This window comes from Phlebotomus papatasi, chromosome 3 (genome assembly GCF_024763615.1).
Source record: "Phlebotomus papatasi isolate M1 chromosome 3, Ppap_2.1, whole genome shotgun sequence".
NCBI lineage: Eukaryota > Metazoa > Arthropoda > Insecta > Diptera > Psychodidae > Phlebotomus > Phlebotomus papatasi.
Genome location: NC_077224.1, coordinates 29,385,167 through 29,401,785, shown reverse-complemented (window position 1 = coordinate 29,401,785; position 16,619 = coordinate 29,385,167). Strand labels below are relative to the sequence as shown.

Sequence of the window (16,619 nt, the reverse complement as noted above, 5' to 3'; positions counted from 1 at the left end):
TTGTTGCGTCAAACAGGATTAGTGAAAATGTTAAGTGTCTTCATGCCTATCATAAATTGATCAGCAGATAAATCCCAAACAAATTATTCTTACAACGTCGAGACTTTTGATATTACCTCTCTTTTTTTTTTAGCCAATTTTATACAAGTGTACAATTTTCACGTGATCTTCTGTTACATCTTATGTGATCGTGTGATGATTAGCCGTTTCGATCTCAATCAAATAATATTTGTAAAGAAAATGAAAAAAAAATTAATTCTACAAGTGGCATAAATTCAAACAAAACACGTTTAGGCAAGTCAGAAAAAGTGTTTTTTTTCTTCTTCCATTTGTTCATCGTTTCGCCACCTGAACATTAAACAATTTCACCGTAAACTCGAGAAGAACGCTGTTTTTTCCTCTTCGGTGCAAAAATCAACACACATTATGAGAAACGTGCAAAACAGCAAATGCACAGTCAAACCTTATCAGCGGGTAAATTAACACTGGTAATTAAATGGTTATATATTCTGGAGTAGAAAATAATCCAGGGATTCTTGAAGTCATTAAAAATCTCAAAAATCTCCAGTGCTTAGAAAGAGAAAACGCCTTTATTGCAATATTTTCTATAAGATGAATGCTTGTGACTTGACTACCTTGGTCAGCACTCTTGACATTAAGTTCTCGCACACAAGAATATTGGTTTTCAATCACAATTTTAATGAAGTTATGGTAGCAAGTTTATTTGATTATACTTATGTTATAAAATACTGACGACGTAACAATAAATGGCGCGTGCTTGAAAAGTGCGCTGAAAAGATTAAGAGTTCGTGTCAAATTAATCTGCTTTTTAAACTAGATAGGGTAAGTGTGCCAAATTTCGGCATAGTTGCACACAAGCGGCAAAGTCTCAAGTTTGAAATGTAATATTTTTAATATAAATTGATTTTTTTTATTCCTTCTTCTTAAGGCGTGTTGCTTGGAACCTTGTAGACAGTTTATCGTCTTTATTTCCTCTAAAATCATTCTTAATACATTTTAAAATGAATAAAGATGTAGACATAGCTTTGGTGCCCTATTTCGGCCACCTTCATTCTCATAATTCCTTGCCTTTCGTAAATTTTTCCAATATCTTTTTCGCGTCATCTCGCTTGTCGAAGCTACATTTTTTGCTATTCTTTTGCATTGTATAATCTTTAGAGTAAGTAAAAACTAAATATTCATGGAAATTCAAGGAACAAAAGAGGTGTCCGGAATTGTAAGCCGGTCGGAATTTGGCACACTTACCCTACTTACCCAAAATGTGCTAATTATTTACATAAATAAAAAAATTAGATAACACACCGTAATTAGAATGATCTAATATTAGGACTATATTTCAAATGAGGGGATTAACATTAGACAAAAAAAAAGACATATAATTTTCTTGTGTAATAAGTAGATACGAATTGGCAAGTGTATAAGTTTGTTAATTTGAAGATACTCAACCTGTTATCTTTGCAAATTAGATTTAAATAAAATTATGTAAAATAAACAATCTGCACTGGATCGCAAATTTAGGCTTAGGCAAAAAAAAGTACAAAAAACGCACTTCGCTTTCTTATTTGCAAACACTTCTTGTGAAAGTTCCACGGGCTCATCACCTAAGTGTCAAGCTTTAGAAAAAACTTTGATTAGAGTTAGAAGAAAAACATTGACAATGCATCCGGAACAATAACTAGATAATCCCTTTTTGGACACGTTAAGGAAATTTGACCGTCAAATGGTTCCTGTGAAAGAGATGTACCAGATATTGTCTGGCATTGAAGAAAGTTGTCCGAAAAATCACGGACCACGCAAGAAGGATTCACATTCCGTAGAGGCTCTTTTGAGCAGTCTAAGATCAGCAAATGCTTCCCTTGATGCTTCCAATTCAAGAACATTATAATAGTTACATTGTGATACAAATAAAATATTTTGATACGATTAATAAAATTATTAATATTTTATGATGAAGCGATCAGTGCGTGCCAAGGGGCAACCAGTTGAATATACCTAATTGCTGGCTCAACGCAGGAAGGAGGATAGGGTGAAAAACAATGAAGCCAAGAGGCGTCACTCAATCTCAAACATCTACGACAAAAAGCAGTGAAATTGAATAAATTAATGGAACATTGATAATATTGCGCTTGAAGCATTCTAATGAGCTTCAAAATTCAAAATAAATTTTATAAATCCTGTGGGGATTTCAAGAACATTAAATTTGAAGTTTCGGAACCATAAATCTGTGGATTTTTTCTCAATTTCAATTCAATTAAGGTAAGCGTAGCAAATTTCGGCATAGTTGCTTGCAAACGTCAAAGTCTTAAGTTTAAAATGTAATATTTTTATTACAAATTAATTTTTTTGTTACTTCTTTTTAAGGAGTGTTTCTTGGAAACTTGTAGATAGTTTATTGGCTTTGCTTTCTCTAAAATCATTCTTAATATATTTTAAAATGAATAAAAATATAGACATTGCTTTGGGTAATATTTTGGACACCTTAATTCTCATAGTTCCTTGCCCTTCCGGATTTTTTACAAGGTCTTTTTCACATCATCTCGTTCGTCGAAGCGATATTTTTTTTGCATTGTATAATTTGTAGAGTATTAAAAAATTAAAGATTCATGGAAATTTAAGGAACAAAAGAAATGGCCGAAATTGCAAGCATGCCGAAATTTGGTACACTTATTCTTGTCTACTCAATTTTTTTTCATCTCATTTTCATCTTTTTGCTTCTCTTCCATGCAGTCTTCATCGTTTTAGCGTCGATTCTAACATCCGGGACAAAACGATATCAATTGTTACAATTTCATTGGAAGGTATGTCAGACTGATAGGAGAGAAAACCATTTCCGAACCAAAGGCTGTTCGGAATGTAGTTTATTTTATGAATACAAATAATAAAAAATAATCAAAAATCTAAGAACTAACACACCAAACACAAAGTTAAACTAAGATTAGGTTTCTTGTATCAAAGTGTGTTCAAGTTTCTAGGAAACTTGCAAAAAGCACAGTACTTTTAAATAATTCCATTTAGCTTATGCATCATATATTTTGGAGATTTTATAGGAATTCCAAAATAATAAAAATATCAATAAAGCTTGAGAAGTCTAAAATCCTCATTATTCTTTTAATTGACTTAAGCTTTGAAAAAGTTACTTAATCAGAATGAGTAAAATTATAAGCTGTTTTGCAAATAGAGGAAGGTGCTCAAAGAAGCTTTGAGCTCTGAGGCTACATAGAGATATGATTTTTTCGCCAATTTCTAAACAAAGATGGTCCTTACCATTATTTTATTTATAAATTCACAATCGTTTAGTCTATCGAAATTGCATTATAATAAAGCCCAGTTTCCTTTAGAAATATGTGAAAAAATCGTATAACAATGTAGCCCCAGAGCGCAAAGTAGCCCCACCTCCCCTTACTTGAGTTTTTTTAGACACTTTTTTATGCTCTTTAGGTCTAAAAAAATCTAAAAAGAAATTAATGTTATTAACGAAATATCATTATTATTACTATTTATTCACAATAATAGGGTCATCCCTTTTACAAATATATATCTAATAAAATTCTTTACCAGAAAGATATTAAAGTTTCCCAAAGCAAATTTCCGTCTGATTGCGGCAAAACAAATTGATTAGTTTTTATCAACTCAAGATCAAAAACATCCTCTTCTCTACAGTTTCTAACACGCTACAACGACGCCGATTTTCTCTATGAAACTGCATGTAGGGGAGACTGGGGCAATATTTGTCAAAACGAAAATTTCACTAATCACTATTTTCTAAAATGAAAGAGACTGAGGCTTGAAATTTTTATTATAGATAGCCTTCATGAATCCTCTTAAACTTACAAAGTTTCAAGGGATTCGAGGAAGGATTATGTAAAATAAAAAATAATGAAATTTTGAACCCTATTTTTGGAATATTTGACTTACAGAAAATATCAATACTGATTAGCTCAATTTAAGCACATTTCTCGTTAAGATAGAGAAAAATTATTATCTTCGACAAAGTTGTAGAGGAATAAATTTCCTATAAAAATATGTCTATTTGATATTTTTAACTTTTGCGAGAGTAAAACATCACAAATTATCCGAAGATTGACAAAATTTGCCCCAGCAATTTTGAGAATCTCCACAAAATCGACTTTTAGAAAATGATTCGAAAATCACATTTCTTCCGAGATAGAGGAAAATAGTCTTCTGCAATGTTGTTGAGCAGTAAATTTCCTATAAGAATATGCTCATTATAAAACGTTTAAGTTTTCTCAGAGCTCGTGAAAGAATTAAATATGCGTTTTGACAAGTTTTGCCCCAGTCTCCCCTACAGCATCATAAATTGTATAATGCAATTGTAAGTTTAAAAATAAATCACTTAAATGCGGCATTACATACGGCAGGAGACATCGCCTAAACCGTAGATAGAGAGATAAAGTTCGATTCTCTTTTTACAAATGCGAATGATCAAAATATTTTATTGGACTAAACATTTAATTGCATATAGATAATGCTTAAAGCATTTATTTAAAGAAGGCTAATAAATTGGGAAGAATTATTGTGACTGCTAGAACAAAAGAGGCTAATCTAGCGATTGCTATTCATAGGCATTTACCTATAAAAGATACAATAATTGCTCTTCTGCAGTAAATTTCACAATAGAGAACCTTCGGCAAAGTCATGAAATTGTGGTGTCTAATTGTGGGTGATAAAGACATTTCTGAGAGAAGCAGTAAACAACACGAATCACTACTATCCCCATTGCCACTACTCTGTGTGATTCTTCAAAAAATTCTCCAACACAATCAATGGTTAGGTAGTGATAAAATACTACAGAAGCGTTAGAAAACACTGATGTAGTCACGATAACAATAAATCTGGGATCTTCATTGTACTCCTGGGTATATTTATAGTCCTTTAAAAAATCCTGAATTTTCTAGTGGAACACCTTCCACCATGAAGAAGCCATATAGTCAAACCGCCAACCGGGGGAAATTAATTTATTGCTGGGCATTCTTTATCAATATATTATCACTGAGTTCACTTGAGTACGAAAAGACAGCAAGTGGGTGAGATTATGAAAGGCTCATTTGTAAGTGAATCTCGTAGTACCATCATAAAATCGTGAATGGTGGAATAGTTAAGTTTCCGTTACAACACTGATTTAGTTTATTGAAGCTTTGTAAGAATTGTCAGATGAAAGGGCAGTTTGTTAGTCCGATGGTGAAAGTCTACTTATTTATCAAAAGCAATTACTATTCATAATAGGATCCAATCTCCATTGTAAATATCTCTTCTAACACTTAATTTCAAAATTGCAATTTTGACTAAAATATTAGAGTAAATATTGATTTTTTTTTTAACTTCATTACCAACTTTTTCTTAAATTGCTCTATAGGAATGTCTTTCTTTGAGTGATAGGCAAGTCCTCTTATTACTTGCATAAAAGCAACTTCAGTGTTAATTACACTTTTCTCAAATATGTTAAAAAGTAAACTATTAGATTCTAATTGATTTTTGAATTACATAAGCTAAATGTGAAAAAATTGGAATATTAATGCAGTAAATAATACTAGCAAAAATTTCAAAATATTTACCGCATATAATGGAAAACCCCCAAAAATTACTAAGGGAGGGTGGGGCAGTTCACCCGCAAAATGGATTTTGAGACCATTTTGCAAAAAGATGATAAACAGAAGTAAAGCTTTGTATATTCTGTGAATTACAGTAGGGTTTAGAGTTAATAAAAATAATAACAATAAATCTTTTAATTTCATTAGTCTATTGTGGAGAAATTCATTTCACTTGAAAGGCAGAATGTGTGAAAGTCCCCCATTGCGGGGCAATTTCAAGATAAATATGAGACAATTTTTGAGAAAGATAAAACGTGTTTATAGGAAACTTGCGATACCACAATTGATTAAAATTACTATTTTGAAGTTTCTTAGACTCTAAAACATAAAAATATAATCGAACAAGATTATAACAGAATTTTAACACTAATTAATCATACAGAGAAAATAAAAAATCGTCAAAGATTTCCAAGCCTATTTCTCATTAATTGAGCAATTATCTTTAAATTTTTATACGAAAGAAATGCCTTTTGTAGTGCTAAGCTAATTCTGTACATTGCTGGATAATTATATCGCCTTAGAACATTTCCTTTTTAGTATAACAGTTTTATAATGGCATTTTAAAGTCTTGAATTTTTATAATACTAAAAAAAAATTACAATATCTTGCTGATAACATTCTGAACAGATATTATAACAATTAAACTCATTATTTTTATGCACTTAAAAAACACTGAAAGATTATTTTTTTTAATTTTTTTTATGAACTTTTAGGAAATACCACTTTCCGTAATTTCGAACATTAAGGACAAAAACAGCTACAAAAAGTTTTGAATGATCATTTTAAGTTAATTTTGATTAAAAAAGTAAATTGTTAGACACTGGAAACTTCTCCGTGTGCTTGCATGAAACTGCCCCTCACGCACTTTCGGAACTCAAATCAAAATTGTCAGAGCCGTCAATTCAACGCTAAATGCCTTATAATAATCATAAAACTACTGGTAATTTAATACAATTATGTTACTTCCATAGAAAAGTGCAATAGTCCAGAAATTGTTGAAAATAAAACATTACAAAAAGTTTCATTTTGGTGCAGTTTTATAAAATCAATTACAGAATTCAAATGAGAAGCGTCACGAAATTAATTATATTTATGAACATAGGTCTCTTCAATAACATAAAGGTTTTATCCCATTTCTTTCAAAGGGATAAGAAGAATATGCAAAAATTTAAACTGCCCCGTATTTAAGCTGCCCCACCCTCCCCTATCACTTTTTCAATCACTTTGCCTTAAGATGAGATCCTAACAACTTTTCTATTGTGGTCAACACAAAAAAGATTCTTTAACCTCTCTGTGTATAAACACAAAATTTCTTGGGATTACGTACCAAGAGAACAGAAATCTTTTCAATCACTTTAACGATTCTTTAACCCTTTAAGTTACGATTGATTCATCGATTTATTATTTTATTAGAGGATAATCAAAATTGTTTTTATCAACCGGCTGTTAGTTAAGACTACTACTAAGAAAGAACGGTTAAATCGACAAAAGTCGTATGTGTACTGTACTGGATGTAAGAGGAAAATTTTACTGAACCCAAGAGCTTGTTTCTTTCCGTAGTTTTGTACAGCATCAATAAAAATTTACCTAATATATCAAGCTATCATGCTTAAATTTTAGTTAACTGGACCTTACGTTAAAAGCATAGTAAGAATGTTTGTAATGGCCTCTAAACACTAGAAAAAATATGTCCATATTTTAGAGTTTTTCCTACACAAGCGTAGGGAATTTGATTCAATATGGACATTTTTCTAATGTGTAGAGTAGCCACATTTGAAATAATATCAGTTTATATTTGAGGAGAATATATTTAGAGGATTTCCCCCAAGCAAATGTGCTTCTAATGCAAAGAACAAGAATTTCGCGAAAAAATTGTTAAAAAAAAAACATTTTTAATACAATTTTTATGAAATTGAACTTATTGAATAATAAATAAAAATCTTTACAAAAATTCATTGACTTTTTCTCATATAAATACCTTGATTTTTCAGATATTTTGGAAAAAATCTCTATCTAAGAATTCTTTTTGAGGTAACATTTCTTGATTCATCTCTGCACCGATTTTGACAAAGGACAAAAACTTTCTCATGGATATAAGGTAAGTCGTATTTAGACCAGATTTTTATGATTTTAAGATATTCAGATAGCAGACAAACTTTCTCATTAATTAAAAAATAATGAACAATAGCTTTTTTAAGCATTTTTTAAGTAACTAAAATTTGGAAAATTTCTTTGGGAAGTTTTTTTTACACCACTACCAAACAGTCGTAACAGGAACCAACACAGAAATAAAATCTATTCTGTAGAATCACTTGAGAAGATAGATAGATAGATAATAATGTTTATTTCATGTCATAAGAATGGAAATTCTCTTTCTGACTATACATATAATAACAATAAAATGCTAAAAACACATGTTCATTTCTTATTGGAATAGCATCGTTAATGTTAAGAATTTAAATTCAGAGACCTTTGAGACACATACAGTGGCGACAAGATAAATAGCACACCGTCAGCGATTTTCCTATTTTGATGTTTTATGATACAATATCAATCTTTATACCTGATTATTCTTTATTTTTTAAAAAGTATAATGCCCATTATAAATAAAAATGATAATTATTTAATATTTGTATCTGTTAAAACTATGTGTTTTTGTGATTTAATGAGCTTAGATATAATTCGTGCGGCCAATTTAAATAGCACACTTTCATTTTCTCTGTGAGAATATTACCTGAAATTTTTTTATTTTAAAATTCATTATACTCCTGTATTTTTGATCATTTGTAGGCATTAATACCACAAATGTTCGAAAAATAAAGTTATGAGAACTGAAAAATCATGTAAATAAAGCCTTTGGTGGAGATGTTGTACAGGCTTTACGTAAAAAAGTTTAGGGTAATTAAGATTTTTTTTTATAAATCGTATTGTTCAAGGAAGAGAACGATTAATTCAATAATTTTTTATGATTAAACTTAAAGATCAAATAAAATGGATATGAAAATATATTATAAATACTCACTAAATATACACAATACACTTTTACAGAACAATTAAGAATAAAAATAAAAATAAAATAGAGAACAGCTTAGGCTGGAAACTGTTAGAAATAGCGTTGAAATGTAAATTAAACAGAAATCTTAAATAAATTACATTGTAAAAAAAAGAACTTAAAGATCACGCAAAAAACTCGAAAATTTTGAGTAGAATGGCCATTTCTAGTAAGACTCTGCCATTGTTCATATAATAAAATTGAATTCTTCCTCAGCCGTACCGAAAACAAAGGAACAAATTGAACAAAATTTGAAGAAGTAACTCCTGTGAGCATTATTAAAAGTTAATCATGTATAAATACCGGGTTTGGAAGTGTTGCCACACATACGGAATTAATATTCAAACGAAATCGTACCTGTTGTTTGATACTCTCTCCGTTCCGAAATAAGTCGTATGTTTGGGAAAAATTCTTGTTCCGAAATAAGTCATACGTTTGGGAAAAATTGGGATTAAGGGAAAGTTTGTTGATAAATGTTTTGTGTAAAATAGGTGCAGAATGGTGAGAGATACAGACTTGGGACCTTCGGGGGACCCCCCCCATAAGTTGACCCTGGGAGCATTAATATGTCCTTTATTTTGACCCCACCCCTCCCCTTCCCCTCCAAAATCATGTTTTTTGGGATTGCTCGAAAACACGTCGTGTGATTTTTTCTTCAATTCTGTATATGTTTTAGAGAAACATATAAATGACCCCAGGGTCAACTTATGGGGGATCCGCCGAAGGTCCCAAGTCCCTATCTCTAACTATTTAGCACCCAGATATTCGAAAACATAAAAAAGGATGTGTTTTTTATTACTCATTTTGCTTAATTTGAGCAATAAAAAATGTCATATCGGTAATAACTGTTGAGTTCTACTAGTACATACTAAAAATTTAGAACAAATTCTAGTCTGTAATGTTAATCACAGTCCAATTATTAGTAATTAACTATCTACCGGAGCTCTTTGAAAAAAACGCGAAAAATGGACAACTTCAACATATCGATTCCTCAACTTACCATCGTGATAGGATCCCCATATTATCCCTGAACATGGAGGATAGTTCATACACAAGGTATTTGCAAATAACAAAAACATTCTCTGAAACCATTCCTTAATCCCTAATTTTTCGCCAAACGTACGACTTATTTCGGAACGGAGGGAGTATTTGTTAAAGAGCATATGCAGAAACATCTGTAATTCTGTAATAATATTCTTTGAACCGATGTATTCCTGTTTAATATCATTGGATATGACATAATAAAATATTAGATGTCTCGAAGAATTTTGTCCTTGATACATAACTAAGAATGTAAAACTTAGCGGTGGTAATTTTATAGTATGGGGTTACTTTTTTCGAAGTGGTTTATGGCCTGTATATGGAATATCAGGCAATATAAACCAATTTGTTTATAAGGATATCTTTGTACAAGACTTGTACTTCAACATTGAAAATAATCTGCTTTTGACTTTTAAGTTTTAACCAAGCTAATGATCCCAAACACACTGCCAAGAGTTTTTAACTCTTTCGTCTCTTTTGGGACTCTAGTACCCAAAGAAGCATATGAATATTCTATGAAAAACAATGTTTTTTAATTATTCGGAGCTGATAAAAAAAACCGATTCTTGTGGATGATTACAAGCTATAAGGATGTCCAAATGTGAGATATTTTTTGTAGGACCTCAATTAATTCCTGAGCTTAGATATTTTTGATTAAAAAATTGTGAAATTGGCTTGTAGCATATGCTGCGGTCCGGTAAGAGTTAAAAGTGGTTCAATCAGAACAAAATTGACCTTCTGGAATGGCCAGGACGATCTAACGACCTCAATCCTATTGAATTTAAAGGACAAGATTGACCGGAAGATTAATCTCTCGAATGTGACTAATTTGGAATAGTTTTAAGCAGATATCTATACTACATGAAATACAATCATATTAGAGTAGTGCCAAATCCTGATTTTTTTTTTAATGATTTTTCGTTATCAAGCGTCCATTCTTTGCAAAAGTTACTTAACTAAATACTAATTAATCCAAATTTAATTTCCAAATAGAATTCGCAAGTTGTTAATTGCAGTAGAAGCCAAAAACTATCACTTCTTATAGAGTGTGCTATTTGTATTGTCACCTTAATATGTGCCATTTAAAGAATTTTTTGATCGTACTAAATTTCTAGATAGAACTTTCAGGTTCTTTCTTAATATTCAAAATGTAATTATACACAAGTTCATTTATTATTATTAGTTTCATAATTTAAAAGCATAATTTTCCGAAAAAATAAGGCATACATTACAGTGTCCGAAACTGTGCTATTTATCTTGTCGCCACTGTATTTGGCAGTACAGTAGACTCTTCGATATCCGGCTGACTGGGGGACAAAATGACATTTAGGTTTTTTGAATGAACAACGGTTTTTCTATTTTGTGCAGTGTGAATTTATTTTCTGTCTGACAAAGAAAAAGAGAATTTTCTTCATGGTGTGCTTATGTTTCATTTTTTATCACAATTATGTATTAAAAACTTCGATACAATGTTAATAATACTTTAATTCACTCTGGACAAACTTCATGTTTAGTGAAAATAATTTTAAATATATCAACCGCCCACTGTTTGGCAGCTGTCACCCGGATATCGAAGTGCTGGATATCGAAGAGTCTACTGTAGCTCCCTCCCAGCGCTCCTATAATGGATTTTGTTCGAAAAAATCATCTATTAATCTGTAAAGAATTTATACCAAAATATGACCATTGCAGCCCCAGTCTTTCTAGTACATTGACTGAATGGGTTAACCAGATTTAAGATAACGTCTATCTTTTGGCAATATTTAGTAATACCTTACGCTTACGCAAAGACTTTTGCAATGAATGCGCAATTTTTTTCTGATTTAATACTCTGATTTTTTTATTGATGCATTCCCCAAAATAATTTCGAATGACAATGGTTTTAATTTGATCTCAATCAGCAAAGTGAAGACTCTATCAGGCGAAAACTAGGAATTTTCAAATTTCACCTTATTCATCCTCATATGTTGAAAAATATTGAATTTTTTGCACATTCAACAAACAAAGAAATGTTTGCGTCCATGAATTAAAATCTTGATATTGAAGTATTGACAACGACAAGTTTTTTTTTCATTTCCTAGTTACATCTTCAACTTCTTTCATCTTTATTGATCAATCGAACAAGGTTCATAAACTCAATTTCTTTTCTAATCAAGAATATTATAGAGAAAAATTCACTTCAAATGTGTCATGGATGTTTATTCACTCACGACAGGTAGACACAATCTTTAAAGTGAAAGCTTTCAACGCCACACATGACTTTTTAAGTGCTTAAAATTATGGCCTGTCTCTGGATTTTTTAACAAAAATCTATATCTTATTCTAATTCAGGATACACAGGGATAAACGTAAGAACCCGTCGCATAAACACTATAGATATTTATCTACCATTGAAGTCTATTTCATCGTTGATTTAAGTCAAACAAGATCTTTTAACATCAAAGAGATGATAAGAAAATATCGATTTCGATCACTATAAAAAAAAAACAAATAGAACACTTTATAACCCGTAGGGGAGACAGGGGTAGAATTAGCCAGCAAATGAAGCTTTTTTTTCCCGCGTGATTTGTGAAAAAATTATAAGGTTTGTCTAATGTTTTTATGTTTCATAAGTAGCATTAGGATATTGGCTGTATGAAACAGTGTAGTTCAAAGCTCTAAAACCCTTGACTTTTTCTAGAGAGGATAATAGAAAAAGTATGACACATTGGTAGATATAGCCACTTTAAGGGTACAAATTGCCACCAGTTTTCCAGACTAAATTTTAAACTGGAGATACCAAATAATTTTACTTGATACACTTAAGTCCACTGATGTTAAATATGCCATTAAAACCTAAAGAAAAAGGCTTTAGCCGACTTTTTTATGACATTTTTGTAATTGCAGCAAAATTGATGCAAACATCCTGAACAAATCTATTTCTCAAGTTGCTCATTCAAATGGCAATATTGCTTGGAATATCAATAGTACTTTTTCGTCTAACAATTATCCATGGATTAGTGAAAAATCATTGATAGTTTTATCCCGCCACGGAAGAGTGGCTACAACTGCCCCGAGGGCTGTTTCAGTGTTTATCATCTTATATAAAAAGATGAATAAATATTATCCAAGTGAAAAATATTTTTTAATTAGGTTCATTAAACCAGAAACGAGGTAAAACTATGAAATCTTGACTAGAAACTCAGAAAACCAAATGCTGGTCCAAAAACTATACAATCAAAATTACAATTTTATACCCATTTTATAAAAATGCTTCTAAATTGTAGGATAATAGGATCAGACTTATAAATATTTCTGGCAATATGGGGATGTGTTCCTACTTTCATTAAAAAATACTTAGCTCGATGTACATTTTAAGAAAAACGAAAAAAAATCCACTAATTCTACTTCTAGCTATAGGTACCCCGGTCTCCCCTAACATATTTTTTATTATCTCCTCTATATTAGCCGTTAAATTTTGGATGATATTCTTAATTCCCTCTATTTACTAAAATCAGAAATTTTAATCAAAGAAAAAATTCATTAATGTTGATTTAATCCCATTTTTCCCTAACAGAATTTTCAAATCTTGCATGAAGCATATGCCCGATAAAAGCGTATGCTTCATGTACGTTTCGCAGCAGAGATGAAACATTAATGTCTCTGAATATTTTTTTTTTACATTAAACAATCCCATCTTTATTAATAGAAGTAATTATATTTTATAATTATTCAAAAAATAGGATTAAACTTATCTTTTAACATGTCCTATAGATCAGAGTCCAATTCTTGCCGGAGTCCTTCTGGGGGTTGCTCCTGGTGTCAAAATCTCCTGTTTAGGCATCATTGCTTCCTCCCTTTGAGCTGCCTGGAGTTTCTGTTCTTCCATCTGCTTTTGAGCTTTCTGCATCTGTGCTTCCATTTCCTGAAGATGTTCAGCTGCTTGACGTTTTTTCTCGCGTCCACTGCGTCCTGTTTCCTTTACAGAGAAGAACATAGGTCCCAATTCTGCCAGCCAATGCCCATCTACTGCAGTGGCACACTGCATATATTCTTTAGCCGTCATCACTAGCTCATGGTATACCACATAATCCGGTGTTGTACCTAAACCATAGAGTGCTGACGTCGGATGCAGATGACATGGCATTCCTGTTCTCAAATTCACATATTCTCCAATTCCCTTGAGTCTCGCTGCCTGGTAAAAGTACGCAGAGCAAATACATTTCCGTACTACATCCCAATTTGTTCCGCAAGATTTCACCGGGAGACGTTGCTGCACTAGAATATCCTTTAATTGCTGACGCACTTCACGCACCTTACGCAGTGCTTTGATGTGGATAAAGTGCTCATTAGCCCAGTTAGATGAATAGCTAATGAGAAAAAATGTCACATTAGTAAAGGACTTCAGCAATTAAGCACAAAATTAAACAACTTACTTGTTTTGCTTCCACTGATTGTAGACATTGAGATAAGTCAAATGATCTGACTCAGGCACTTGAAATTTCTCCCTTACACCATCAGCCTCTTCTTCACGACCCTTGGGCCGATAAAAAATAGAAGGTACAGAAAGCATAGACACTGAAAACAAGAAATAAATAAAATAGCAAAATTTCAATAAGTTATAAGAACATTTTATGTACTAAAATATATATTTAAATTATTTTAAGTGGTAATTCTGAAACACAAAAAGGATCAACAAAAAGGGATGCCAACGGCACGCGGTGTTCCCAAGCGGTCCCCCATCCAAGTACTAACCGCGCCCGATGCTGCTTAACTTCGGTGATCGGACGAGAACCGGTGTATTCAGCATGGTATGGTCGTTGGCGAGAGACTTCAAAGTTCATTTTGAGTCCATGGCAAAGTTCTTCATGCCTTTTCCCTTGCAAATTTAATAAATGTTGCAGAAAATGTAATTTAATTAGAAGTTGGTGGATCTGCTAAACCACTATTTCAATTTCCTTCAGAGAAATTATTTAAAATAAATTCAAGTGGTAATATTAAGCAAAAAGGATCAACAAAAAGCGATGCCAACGGCACGCGGTGTTCCCAAGCGGTCCCCCATCCAAGTACTAACCGCGCCCGATGCTGCTTAACTTCGGTGATCGGACGAGAACCGGTGTATTCAGCATGGTATGGTCGTTGGCGAGAGACTTCAAAGTTCATTTTGGGTCCATTTTGCAAAACTCTACGTTGATTTTCCCTCACAAATTTGAAACTTTTGGCAGAAAATGCAAATTAATAAGAAGTTGATGTATCTGCTTCAGCAATATATTCCAATTTTAAAACCAATAGGGAGGAATTGGGGTACCTTAGAATTGGAGCAGCTTTAAAGTTGGACTTTTCTCCTATTTTCAAAAGGAATTGAGGCTCACGATAATGTGGTTTAACTTCACAATTGATTTATAGATCTAAATTATGTCACGTTAAAATCCAGTCTCATTTAAGAATAGGAAAAATAGGCCCTATTTCAAAGGTACCCCACCTCCTATTGTGTGAATTAAATCTGTTGTCCGTGAATTTCTTTGTGAGAGATTATACTTTCATCGAAATTGATATTAATGTTGATGGAGTAAAAATTTTTGAAAAAGCTATTTGGCTTATCCTTAGAGCTATCCCAAGAAACAATTTTTTCTCAATATAGTCTTATAGAATTCCCGAATCACGGCTTATAAGAAAGTCGTGAAAAACGATTTGCTTAAATAACGCATGTAGAATACCTAAAATAGTCGTTGAGACCTTTATATATAAAAGTGACGCACCATTAAGAGGCTTAAGTGATTCTATAAGCATTACTGTGAAAGGAAGCTGAAGAGTTCTATGAGACAATCTTATAAAACATCTATATATCTTCTGAGAGAATGCTTATACAGTACTCTAAATTTAATATTATAAACGTATACGAACCTGTTATAAGACCATAATCAGAATAATTAAAAGAATCACAAAAAAAAATTCGTTTTTATACATATTTATCTAATTCTATTTTATGTGATTATAATTTTTTAATGTAATTTAACATGTTTAGGAATCTATTAGTTCACCATTACTGCCATTCCAGAGATACAAAGATGGTCGCTGTAGCTGTGCCGCGAACCCACGAAAATCCATTTTGTCCCTGTAAATAATCCACTGAACGCGTCTTCTTTTTCTTTATTAATATCCAATCGGTATATGAAGAAATGTCTCCAAACCTCGTCTCGACTGAATTTTACGCTTATTTGTAAATTCTTAAGATTGTTATGAGCATGCTACAAGTCTTTAATAGATCCAGGTCAAATTTAAGGGGAAATGAGGGGATATCAGGGGAATTTGTTGACATTTTGCGTGCAACGTTTGGATTGGAAAGCATTTTTCACACAAATTTATTCAATAAGAATAGATTTACTGTATTATGCTAATATTTTAAGGCAAAATTGTACTGTACTGTGATATAGTGATTATGAGTGCAGTATCAAGAGAAATAGGAATTACTAAATTTTACAGCATCTTTTCAAAGAATGGCTCACATTCTTTGTATTCTTCTTTTTTTATAAACTAAAAAGGTGCAAGTACCACTGCAGGACAAAAAAATTAAGAAAATAATAGTACACACTGATGGAAGTGGATTAGTTTGATTTTGTGTGAGGAAATCATGATACTTTTCACGTGGAAAAAAGTGTTAGTGTACTGATAGTCTAAGATTCTTCTATAAGACTCTTTGCAGAGCAAATATGAGAATCTTATAGCAGCTTTTAGTATTCTCAGATATTGTACTCATTGCGGTCTTCTATCCTAATAGAAAACTCACAGCGTAATTAATCTACTTTCCGGTTTTATTTATAAATTAGGAAGTAATAATTTCAAACAAATGACAGAAAGCTCTAGAAAATATTGAGCAAATCAAAAAAATAGGTCTACTTTGATTTTCATTAAGAAAA

The 16,619-nt window shown here is 31.9% G+C and overlaps 1 protein-coding gene and 2 non-coding genes across 3 annotated transcripts in view; all 3 read right to left on the bottom strand.

The window, feature by feature from the left end:
* Window positions 1-13,372: 13,372 nt before the first annotated feature.
* The window catches only part of LOC129805233 (pre-mRNA-splicing factor ATP-dependent RNA helicase PRP16-like), a 37,948-nt gene continuing 34,701 nt past the window's right edge, over window positions 13,373-16,619 (bottom strand). Inside the window, exons 5-6 of the mRNA XM_055853008.1 lie at window positions 14,139-14,280; window positions 13,373-14,072 (exon numbers count right to left, since the gene is read on the bottom strand). Coding sequence (XP_055708983.1) covers window positions 13,478-14,072; window positions 14,139-14,280 — 737 coding nt within the window. The 3' untranslated portion in view covers window positions 13,373-13,477. The remainder of the gene's footprint in view (window positions 14,073-14,138; window positions 14,281-16,619) is intronic.
* Window positions 14,409-14,527, bottom strand: LOC129808353 (5S ribosomal RNA). The gene has a single exon (XR_008752383.1). It is a non-coding gene; the product is annotated as a 5S ribosomal RNA (ribosomal RNA).
* LOC129808352 (5S ribosomal RNA) lies at window positions 14,728-14,846 on the bottom strand. Its single transcript, XR_008752382.1, has one exon. It is a non-coding gene; the product is annotated as a 5S ribosomal RNA (ribosomal RNA).